General features: G+C 43.3%; 1 protein-coding gene across 1 annotated transcript in view; it reads left to right on the forward strand.

The window, feature by feature from the left end:
* SYN2 (synapsin II) overlaps positions 1-3,441 on the forward strand; it is a 309,739-nt gene extending 306,298 nt beyond the window's left edge. Inside the window, exon 13 of the mRNA XM_069736779.1 lies at positions 3,195-3,441. Within this exon, the coding sequence (XP_069592880.1) occupies positions 3,195-3,330 (136 nt within the window). The 3' untranslated portion in view covers positions 3,331-3,441. The remainder of the gene's footprint in view (positions 1-3,194) is intronic.
* Positions 3,442-12,340: the final 8,899 nt, after the last annotated feature.

Genomic DNA, 12,340 nt, shown 5'->3' on the forward strand with positions numbered 1-12,340 from the left:
CCCCCTAATAATAAAGACCTTCATTTTAAAACTGCACTTTGTGTCACTTGTGTTATCTTTGTTTAATATTTAAATTTGCTTGGTGATCTGAAGCATTAAGTGTGACAAACATGCAAAAGAATTGGAAAACACGAAGAGGCAACACTTTTTCACACAACTGTATATGCAGTATGTCTTGTTAAAATAACTCGACTCCATAAGAGTTCATTCTAACGTAAAAACAAATTCCATTTTTCTACTTTTTATTGGCTTTTACTACTTGGTGCTACCCTCTCTAAAATGGTTAAAGCATTTAACTATAATCATTAATAGGGTTGGAAATCACTACACGCACATTGAACGCTGTTGTGGATATTGACCCTATACTGCTTTTTTTTTAGATCCCTCATTCACTGATTGCCTTTAATTCAGAACATATTATGGAGGATCTACGTCAGGACAGCGTCCTTGTAAAATATTGATTTCTTGTGATTTGTCAACTACAGTATTTCTATGCTACTTTATGATGGTTGTCTGGCAGCGGAACCATGTTTTCTGCCAGAATTTCCAAATGCATGTTGTTGATCTTTACAAGGATCTGACTTAGGATGACTAAGCATTTAATACAGTCATTATACCCCCACGGCCATGTAAGAATCGACACATGTATGGTACATTGTCTTGGTCTTCCATTTGGCATATCGTCATACAATTAACCAATAGCCATACTGCTTAATAATCAGCATCAAACAAGATGGTGCCCAGATAAGTTGGTACTCTATCACTACAAGATAGTACTCTAAAAGTGGTCAGTGTCTAATAACTGCCTTAATCAGCTTCATACAAGATGGTGCCCAGATAAGTTGGTACTCTACCAATACAAGATGTTACTGTTAAAGTGGTCAGTGTCTAATAACTGTCTAATCAGCATCATACAAGATGGTGCCCAGATAAGTTGGTACTCTATCACTACAAGATAGTACTCTAAAAGTAGTCAGTGTCTAATAACTGCCTTAATCAGCATCATACAAGATGGTGCCCAGATAAGTTGGTACTCTACCAGGACAAGATGGTACTCAAAAAGAGGTCAGTGTCTAACAACTGCCTAATATTCAGCATTATACAAGATGGTGCCCAGATATGCTAGTACTCTACAGGACAAGATAGTACTCTAAGTTGGTACTCTACCAATACAAGATGGTACTGTTAAAGTGGTCAGTGTCTAATAACTGTCTAATAATCAGCATCATACAATATGGTACCCAGATAAGTTGGTACTCTACCAGGACAAGATGGTGCTGTTAAAGTGGTCAGTGTCTAATAACTGTCTAATAATCAGCATCCTACAATATGGTGCCCAGATAAGTTGGTACTCTACCAATACATGATGGTACTGTTAAAGTGGTCAGTGTCTAATAACTGTCTAATAATCAGCATCATACAATATGGTGTCCAGATAAGTTGTTACTCTACCAGGACAAGATGGTACTCAAAAAGAGGTCAGTGTCTAACAACTGCCTAATATTCAGCATTATACAAGATGGTGCCCAGATATGCTAGTACTCTACAGGACAAGATAGTACTCTAAAAAAGGTCAGTGTCTAACAACTGCCTAATATTCAGCATCATACAAGATGGTGCCCAGATAAGTTGGTACTCTACCAGGACAAGATGTCACTGTTAAAGTGTTCAGTGTCTAATAACTTCTAATAATCAGCATTATACAAGATGGTGCCCAGATAAGTTGGTACTCTACCAATACATGATGGTACTGTTAAAGTGGTCAGTGTCTAATAACTGTCTAATAATCAGCATCATACAATATGGTGCCCAGATAAGTTGTTACTCTACCAGGACAAGATGGTACTCAAAAAGAGGTCAGTGTCTAACAACTGCCTAATATTCAGCATTATACAAGATGGTGCCCAGATATGCTAGTACTCTACAGGACAAGATAGTACTCTAAAAGAGGTCAGTGTCTAACAACTGCCTAATATTCAGCATCATACAAGATGGTGCCCAGATAAGTTGGTACTCTACCAGGACAAGATGTTACTGTTAAAGTGTTCAGTGTCTAATAACTTCTAATAATCAGCATTATACAAGATGGTGCCCAGATAAGTTGGTACTATACCAATATAAAATGGTACTTTAAAAGTCATCAGTGTCTAATTAAAAATCTTGGGCTTCATTCAGGCGTCCATTTTTTCTCACATGTAAAAAAATGTACCAATTCTCATCAGTGTTTAGTCAGTGTGTGTCTCTTTTTACCATCAGAGTTTCATCAGTGATTATGTTTTTTTACTTAAAAAATAAAAAAGCAAAACTTCTGCTATCCACTGCAAGGTTAAAATCAGGCAGCACACAGATTGCATACAGATGGACTCATAGGGGTATTTAAGTTACTTTTCTTTTTTGTTTTGTAGTGTTCATTGCCATTTTTTGCGGCAAATTCTTCAAGATGGCCCACGTTCATGAATTTTGTACAGTCAAAAATAGTCCTTATGTCCCAATTCATGTAAACTTTTACACCAGAAAACTAGTGTAAAAAGTTTTGAAAAGTTGCAAAATTTTTGTGCAATATGAGACTGCTCAAAAATGTTGCTACTTTTAGCTCTTCCGCGCCATTTTTGCTCAGCTCTGACCCACCAGTAACCAACCCCACTTTTCAGCTACATGCATATGTGACATTATCCTCAATCACAAATCTATATAACGATGAACTGGGTAGATTGGTAAATGATTAAGGTGCCGCCTTTGTCTGTACATAGTGATTCAAGTATATAGTGCCAAGTACTGCTCATATAAGAGGGTGGTGGCTCACTACTGCACAGCGGCCCACCGGAGGATTCTCCTGTTCTCCGGTGTGCCAGTCCAAGCCTGGACTCATATCACTATAGCAACAATTATGTTCAAAGCATGACGGAGATGAGCTTCATTTTCTAATGTTCCTTAATCAAGAAGAAGATATTATTGTCACTGGGATAAATTTCCATCATTGTTGCTGTGTTGTCACATAGATATAAAGCACCAAAACTGTAATAGTAATCAACTACATCACAAGTTAAGTGCTGTGATTCCTCAGGTCTACCTACCAGAAAAATGTCTGCCTTTCTTGTTCTCATGCTCTATACGACTGCCAATGACAGGCGTTGCCATCTTTTTCTAACTAATTGTTGCCTATTGTAAACGTATTTCTATTTTTCTTTAATTAGCAAGTCCCAGTCTCTGACCAACGCCTTCAACTTCACCCAGTCGCCATTCTTCCGCTCGTCAACGAATGAAGATGAAGCTAAAGCGGACACTATCCGGAATCTAAGGAAGTCCTTCGCCAGTCTGTTCTCTGACTAAGTGTTATAAAATTAGTAGTAAAAAGTAATCGTGCGCCTAATGCTACACAGGATATAAAATAGGGTACCCAAAAGAGATGAGTTATCGGACGCTTCTTACCCCTGTGCAAGTTTATTAGCTATAGGCCATAATGCCTGGTGCAAACGTGTTTGTGGTATATAACTAGTCAAAGCAATATTGCTGCGCGAAAATTCAGGTATGAGATTAAGCCATAACTGCCAGCTCAATTAGCAGTTAATATAGCTATGGTTATTTGTTTATATGGTAATTAGCATTATGTTGCTATTATTATGTATATTATATTACTAGTTAGACTAGTGTTTTTCTTCTAATTTTGTATTCTCGATTTTTGTGCTTCTATATATTCATCCTGCTGGTTGGAATTCTTACTCTGACATGTCATGCTTGGCTTGGCTTGTCACTCTCCACAAGTAGAAATGTTACCGCTTTTACTCGATTAGCTGTGACTTCAGTGCCAATATACTATTCGGTACATGTCGTATAAATGGTTGAAATCCAATTTTGTAGACAAAACAGGTAAAGGGATTGTTCTCTTTTAGAAAATATTTCCCTAAATGCAGAGTTAATTGAAAAAAAAAAAAAAAAAACTGTACTACTTACCCTCTCCGAGCAGAGTCCAGCGCTGTGTCTCCAATGCTGCCCTGGTCTCCACTGTTTAGTAATTTTGCACCGATTTTGCTGCAGCTAATCACTGAGCTCAGCGGCTCTGCCAATGTAGACGGCACAAACCGAAAAGCTCCTTGATTGGCCTTCTGATATGACATAACCGCTGCAGCCAAACTGACTAATGGCGGCGAAACAACGCTGGACACGGGGAGGGTAAGTAAAATTTGTTTATTTTTTCAACAAACTGTGCATATGGGGAAAAGGTTACTGAAAAGGGACAACCCTTTAATCTAACCCATATAGTTTATATCTCAATCGGAGATCCCATAATATATTGATGACCTCTCCATAGGTGCACCCTTTAAATAATGTTCTGAGCCAAGATGTGTTGTCTCTGTACATCAGGGAAAGTTAATTGGGATGCCGGGTGTCAGAACCTCTCCATTCTGATATTTATTATTATATTATTTATTATACGAGTGATTTTTTCAGACATCAACATCACTGTCACCATTGGGGCCCATGATCAAAATTCCCTATCGGTATGTCTTCAGATTGTAGGAGGCAACCGGAGAACCGGGAGGAAACTCATGCAAACACATAAAATCTTTGCAGATATCAACCTTGGGGCCATAATCAAAATTCCCTATCGGTATGTCTTCAGATTGTAGGAGGCAACCCTAGAACCCGGAGGAAACTCATACAAACACATAAAATCTTTGCAGATGTCAACCTTGGGGCCCATAATCAAAATTCCCTATCGGTATGCCTTCAGATTGTAGGAGGCAACCGTAGAACCCGGAGGAAACTCATGCAAACACATAAAATCTTTGCAGATGTAATCCTTGGGGCCCATAATCAAAATTCCCTATTGGTATGTCTTCAGATTGTAGAAGGCAACCGGAGAACCCACAGAAAACTCATGCTAACACATAAAATCTTTGCAGATGTCAACCTTGGGGCCCATAATCAAAATTCCCTATTGGTATGCCTTCAGATTGTAGGAGGCAACCCTAGAACCCGGAGGAAACGCATGCAAACACATAAAATCTTTGCAGATGTCAACCTTGGGGCCCTTAATCAAAATTCCCTATCGGTATGCCTTCAGATTTTAGGAGGCAACCCTAGAACCCGGAGGAAACTCATGCAAACATGTAAAATCTTTCCAAATGTCAACCTTGGGGCCCATAATCAAAATTCCCTATTGGTATGTCTTCAGATTGTAGGAGGCAACCGGAGAACCCAGAGGAAACTCATGCAAACACATAACATCTTTGCAGATGGCAACCTTGGGGCCCATAATCAAAATTTTCTATTAGTATGTCTTCGGTTTGTAGGAGGCAACTGGAGAACCAGGAAGAAACCCATGCCAACACATAAAATCTTTGCAGATGTCAACCTTGGTGAGATTTGAACCCAGGACCCCAGGGTGACAGTGCTAACCACTGAGCCACCGTACAGTGCTAACTACTGAGCCAACATGTTCATAGGTCATCAATATGTTAGTCCTGGATAATTAAAATGAAACTAAACTGAATGAAAACCTTAAGAGCAGAAGTTAGACTGGCAGCCTTCCAGATGTCTGCGAGCTATCATTTAATCACTCCTACAAATATAGGAGTGCCGTACTAATTTAAGACATACAGAGCATGACATCGAGAGCAGCATACACGAGATTGGCGTATATTAGGAGAGGGTGCGGAGGGAGGAGCCAGCGAAATGATTGCGGGGGATCACATAGAGCTTTTCATGCCATCAAGATAGCAGATTACACGGTCAAATTCTTAACCCTTTTTTTCAGTAGGAAGAACAGCTCTGGAACAGAAACATCAGTCTGACCAAGTCAAATTTATTTAAAAGGAACATTCATAAACATGTGAAATCCAAATGCAGGAGAAGAGAGAGGAACGCACTCACCGATCAGGTAAGATCCAATTCTTTATTCAAGCATGGACAAACTTAGCAGGGAGAGGAGTGGAGGATGACGGACGACGGCCGTTTCGCGCTGACGAGCACTTCTACGGGTCCGTCGTCCGTCATCCTCCACTCCCCTCCCTGCTAAGTTTGTCCATGCTTGAATAAAGAATTGGATCTTACCTGATCGGTGAGTGCGTTCCTCTCTCTTCTCCTGCATTTGGATATTTATTGTCTTGCTTTCTTGGATACTGCACCACCGAGGTTGTCGGAAGGAACCCCTAGCATTACCTGGCTATCTGACATGGCGGTATAAGTTGTTGCAGCTGTGCGGAGGTGCTCTTTTTCTTTTTCTTGGATACATTATAAACATGTGAAATGTTTTGTTGTTGGGTGGGAGAGAGGGGACTTCCATTTTTTAAGAAAACTCATCTTTATAGTAGTTGTCCATTTTATGCCGGCCGAGAGCTGAGGAATAAGACGATTGTGAATTGCTGGGTAAATCTGATTTGCTTTCATAACTTTGCCATTTGTTCCCTGGAAATGTTTTTACTTCTAACCTCCTGTCCTTCATGCAATGCTGCAGCCCTTATTGTTGTGTAGACTATATCATGGTTCATTTCAGCAGATGAAATTATGTGTACAAAATATATATTCCATACAAATAAAGAGCATTACTAAACCGGTCACTGACTTTTATGTGTTGTTTGTTGTTTTTTTTATTATTTTTACTTTTCTATACATCGTAGAGCGGACAAAAAACTTCTTCTTAAAGGGATTATCGAAGAATAATTTTTTTTTTTTTACCATGAGCCAAAAAACTAACAGGCAGGTATCGCTCCTGCCTCAGATCAACAGAGCAACTCTTCTTCTGGGCTGCTCTGTTGACAGAGCGTGACTGTCGGCGTCTTGCTGATTGACAGCTGGCTTCCCGCAGTTAGGCAGTGAGGATCCGGCTGTCAATCAGCATGACATCAGCAGTCACGCCCTGTCGACAGAGCAGAGTGGACGAGAAGCCGATGCTCTGTTCACGCGACGGCAGCGCCGTTGTGTCTTGTTGTCTGATTTTGATGGAAAAATAAAAGTTGCCAAAGTCAGGACATTTAGGCTTTGCCCTGGGAGCAACCAAAACTGCATTTTGGGACAATATTTTCATACACCCTACCCTTGCCTCCCCAAATCTTGACGGTTGACAGTCATGTAAATGGCTACTGCCTATCATCCTGTGTCCATGACAATAAAAATGCACACTCAACCAATAGGTTTCAGCTAGTAGCGTCTACCACAGTGTCTGGGAAGGGCTGAGGACTTTTCCATTCCCCACTATCTTGGCCCTTATTTTTCCAATCTACATGTCCTTTTATAAGCACAGTTTATTATATTTATACCTGACTAGGGTTGAATTTATCACATAGATACTGTGCATGTAATACTGTACCACATACCAGCCTTATACTGAAGCTCCAGACCCAAGGACTGGGGGAAACTATATGCAGATGGGTAAGGAATTGGCGAAATGACAGGAAACAAAGAGTCGTCATAAGTTGTGCGTTCTCCAAATAGGACATAGCCAGCAGTGAGGACCGCAGGGATCTGTTCTGGGAGCAGTGGGGACCGCAGGGATCTGTTCTGGGAGCAGTGGGAACTGCAGGGATCTGTGCTGGGAGCAGTGAGGACCGCAGGGATCGGTACTGGGAGCTGTGGGGTACTAAAGGGATATGTACTGGGAGCAGTGGGAGCCGCAGAGATCTGTACTGTGTACAGTGGGGTACCACAGGGATCTGTAGAGGGAGCCGCAGGGATCTGTACTGGGAGCAGTGGGGACTGCAGGGATCTGTTCTGGGAGCAGTGGGGACCGCAGAGATCTGTGCTGGGAGCAGTGGGAGCCACAGGGATCTGTACTGAGTACAGTGGGTGTTGTGAAAGGTAATTCAGTACCACAATGGACATAGAGGTCAGCGCACATACAGTGACCTGGCAATAACCCAAAAAACAAGAACGAGCTCTGAGATGCGGGAACTCTGTTGACCGCAATCCCTAATTCTCTCCAACCACACTGGCACAGCCACAGGCAGCCGTGGATTGCGCCTAACGCTCCCTATGCAACTCGGCACGGCCTGAGAAACTAGCTAGCCTGAAGATAGAAAATAAGCCTACCTTGCCTCAGAGAAATACCCCAAAGGAAAAGGCAGCCCCCACATATAATGACTGTGAGTTAAGATGAAAAGACAAACGTAGAGATGAAATAGATTTAGCAAAGTGAGGCCCAACTTTCTGAACAGAGCGAGGATAGGAAAGGTAACTTTGCGGTCAACACAAAACCCTACAAAAACCACGCAAAGGGGGCAAAAAGACCCTCCGTACCGAACTAACGGCACGGAGGTACACCCTCTGCGTCCCAGAGCTTCCAGCAAGCAGAAAAAAACAAATTGACAAGCTGGACAGAAAAAAACAGCAAACAAATAGCAAAGAGGAACTTACCTATGCAGAGCAGCAGGCCACAGGAACGATCCAGGAGGAAAAAGGTCCAATACTAGAACATTGACTGGAGGCCAGGATCAAAGCACTAGGTGGAGTTAAATAGAGCAGCACCTAACGACTTCACCACATCACCTGAGGAAGGAAACTCAGAAGCCGCAATACCACTTTCCTCCACCAACGGAAGCTCACAGAGAGAACCAGCCGAAGTACCACTTGTGACCACAGGAGGGAGCTCTGCCACAGAATTCACAACAGTACCCCCCCCTTTGACGAGGGGTCACCGAACCCTCACCAGAGCTCCCAGGACAACCAGGATGAGCCATATGAAAGGCACGAACAAGATCGGGAGCATGGACATCAGAGGCAAAGACCCAGGAATTATCTTCCTGAGCATAACCCTTCCACTTAACCAGATACTGGAGTTTCCGCCTTGAAACACGAGAATCCAAAATCTTCTCCACAATATACTCCAACTCCCCCTCCACCAAAACCGGGCAGGAGGATCAACAGATGGAACCATAGGTGCCATGTATCTCCGCAACAATGACCTATGGAATACGTTATGTATGGAAAAAGAATCTGGAAGGGTCAGACGAAAAGACACAGGATTAAGAACCTCAGAAATCCTATACGGACCAATAAAACGAGGTTTAAACTTAGGAGAGGAAACCTTCATAGGAATATGACGAGAAGATAACCAAACCAAGTCCCCAACCCGAAGTCGGGGACCCACACAGCGTCTGCGATTAGGGAAACGTTGAGCCTTCTCCTGGGACAAAGTCAAATTGTCCACTACATGAGTCCAAATCTGCTGCAACCTGTCCACCACAGTATCCACACCAGGACAGTCCGAAGACTCAACCTGCCCTGAAGAGAAACGAGGATGGAACCCAGAGTTGCAGAAAAACGGGGAAACCAAGGTAGCCGAGCTGGCCCGATTATTAAGGGCGAACTCAGCCAAAGGCAAAAAGGACACCCAGTCATCCTGATCAGCAGAAACAAAGCATCTCAGATAAGTTTCCAAGGTCTGATTGGTTCGTTCGGTCTGGCCATTAGTCTGAGGATGGAAAGCCGAGGAAAAAGACAAGTCAATGCCCATCCTACCACAAAAGGCTCGCCAAAACCTCGAAAAAAACTGGGAACCTCTGTCAGAAATGATATTCTCTGGAATGCCATGTAAACGAACCACATGCTGGAAAAACAATGGCACCAAATCAGAGGAGGAAGGCAATTTAGACAAGGGTACCAAATGGACCATCTTAGAGAAGCGATCACAGACCACCCAAATGACTGACATCTTTTGAGAGACGGGAAGATCTGAAATAAAATCCATAGAGATACTGTATGTGTCCAAGGCCTCTTCGAGACCGGCAAGGGCAAAAGCAACCCACTGACACGAGAACAGCAGGTCTTAGCCCGAGTACAAATCCCACAGGACTGCACAAAGCACGCACATCCCGCGACAGAGATGGCCACCAAAAGGATCTAGCCACTAACTCTCTGGTACCAAAGATTCCAGGATGACCAGCCAACACCGAACAATGAACCTCAGAGATAACTTTATTCGTCCACCTATCAGGGACAAACAGTTTCTCCGCTGGGCAACGATCAGGTTTATTAGCCTGAAATTTTTGCAGCACCCACCGCAAATCAGGGGAGATGGCAGACACAATTACTCCCTCTTTGAGGATACCCGCCGGCTCAGATACACCCGGAGAGTCGGGCACAAAACTCCTAGACAGAGCATCCGCCTTCACATTTTTAGAGCCCGGAAGGTACAAAATCACAAAGTCAAAACGGGCAAAAAACAACGACCAACGAGCTTGTCTAGGATTCAACCGCTTGGCGGACTCGAGATAAGTCAAGTTCTTATGATCAGTCAAGACCACCACGCGATGCTTAGCTCCTTCAAGCCAATGACGCCACTCCTCGAATGCCCACTTCATGGCCAGCAACTCCCGATTGCCCACATCATAATTTCGCTCAGCAGGCGAAAACTTCCTGGAAAAGAAGGCGCATGGTTTCATCACCGAGCAATCAGAACTTCTCTGCGACAAAACAGCCCCTGCTCCAATCTCAGAAGCATCAACCTTGACCTGGAACGGAAGCGAAACATCTGGTTGACACAACACAGGGGCAGAAGAAAAACGACGCTTCAACTCTTGAAAAGCTTCCACCGCAGCAGAAGACCAATTGACCAAATCAGCACCTTTCTTGGTCAAATCGGTCAATGGTTTAGCAATACTAGAAAAATTGCAGATGAAGCGACGATAAAAATTAGCAAAGCCCAGGAACTTTTGCAGACTTTTCAGAGATGTCGGCTGAGTCCAATTATGGATGGCTTGGACCTTAACAGGGTCCATCTCGATAGTAGAAGGGGAAAAGATGAACCCCAAAAATGAAACCTTCTGAACACCAAAGAGACACTTTGATCCCTTCACAAACAAAGAATTAGCACGCAGGACCTGAAACACCGTTCTGACCTGCTTCACATGAGACTCCCAATCATCCGAGAAGATCAAAATGTCATCTAAGTACACAATCAGGAATTTATCCAGGTACTCTCGGAAGATGTCATGCATAAAGGACTGAAACACTGATGGAGCATTGGCAAGTCCGAATGGCATTACTAGATACTCAAAATGGCCCTCAGGCGTATTAAATGCAGTTTTCCACTCATCGCCTCGCTTAATACGCACAAGATTATACGCACCACGAAGATCTATCTTGGTGAACCAACTAGCCCCCTTAATCCGAGCAAACAAATCAGATAACAATGGCAAGGGGTACTGAAATTTAACCGTGATCTTATTTAGAAGGCGGTAATCTATACAAGGTCTAAGTGAACCATCCTTCTTGGCTACAAAAAAGAACCCTGCTCCTAATGGCGACGATGACGGGCGAATATGCCCCTTCTCCAAAGACTCCTTCACATAACTCCGCATAGCGGCGTGCTCAGGCACAGATAAATTAAACAGTCGACCTTTTGGGAATTTACTACCAGGAATCAAATCGATAGCATAATCACAATCCCTATGCGGAGGTAGGGTATCGGACTTGGGCTCATCAAATAAATCCCGGTAATCAGACAAGAACTCAGGAACCTCAGAAGGGGTGGATGACGAAATAGTCAGAAATGGGACATCACCATGTACCCCCTGACAACCCCAGCTGGACACAGACATGGATTTCCAATCTAATACTGGATTATGGACTTGTAGCCATGGCAACCCCAACACGACCACATCATGCAGATTATGCAACACCAGAAAGCGAATAACCTCCTGATGTGCAGGAGCCATGCACATGGTCAGCTGGGTCCAGTACTGAGGCTTATTCTTGGCCAAAGGCGTAGCATCAATTCCTCTCAATGGAATAGGACACTGCAAGGGCTCCAAGAAAAACCCACAACGCCTAGCATACTCCAAGTCCATCAAATTCAGAGCAGCACCTGAGTCCACAAATGCCATGACAGAATACGATGACAAAGAGCAGATCAAGGTAACAGACAGAAGAAATTTTGACTGTACCGTACCAATGGTGGCAGACCTAGCGAACCGCTTAGTGCGCTTAGGACAATCAGAGATAGCATGAGTGGAATCACCACAGTAGAAACACAGCCCATTAAGACGTCTGTGTTCTTGACGTTCAACTCTGGTCAAAGTCCTATCGCACTGCATAGGCTCAGGTTTAAGCTCAGGTAATACCGCCAAATGGTGCACAGATTTACGCTCGCGCAAGCGTCGACCGATCTGAATGGCCAAAGACATAGACTCATTCAGACCAGCAGGCATAGGAAATCCCACCATGACATCCTTAAGGGCTTCAGAGAGACCTTTTCTGAAAATAGCTGCGAGCGCACCTTCATTCCACTGAGTGAGTACGGACCACTTTCTAAATTTCTGACAATATACCTCTATTTCATCCTGACCCTGACACAGAGCCAGCAAATTCTTCTCTGCCTGATCCACAGAATTAGGCTCATCGT

This window comes from Ranitomeya imitator, chromosome 8 (assembly GCF_032444005.1).
Source record: "Ranitomeya imitator isolate aRanImi1 chromosome 8, aRanImi1.pri, whole genome shotgun sequence".
Lineage (NCBI taxonomy): Eukaryota > Metazoa > Chordata > Amphibia > Anura > Dendrobatidae > Ranitomeya > Ranitomeya imitator.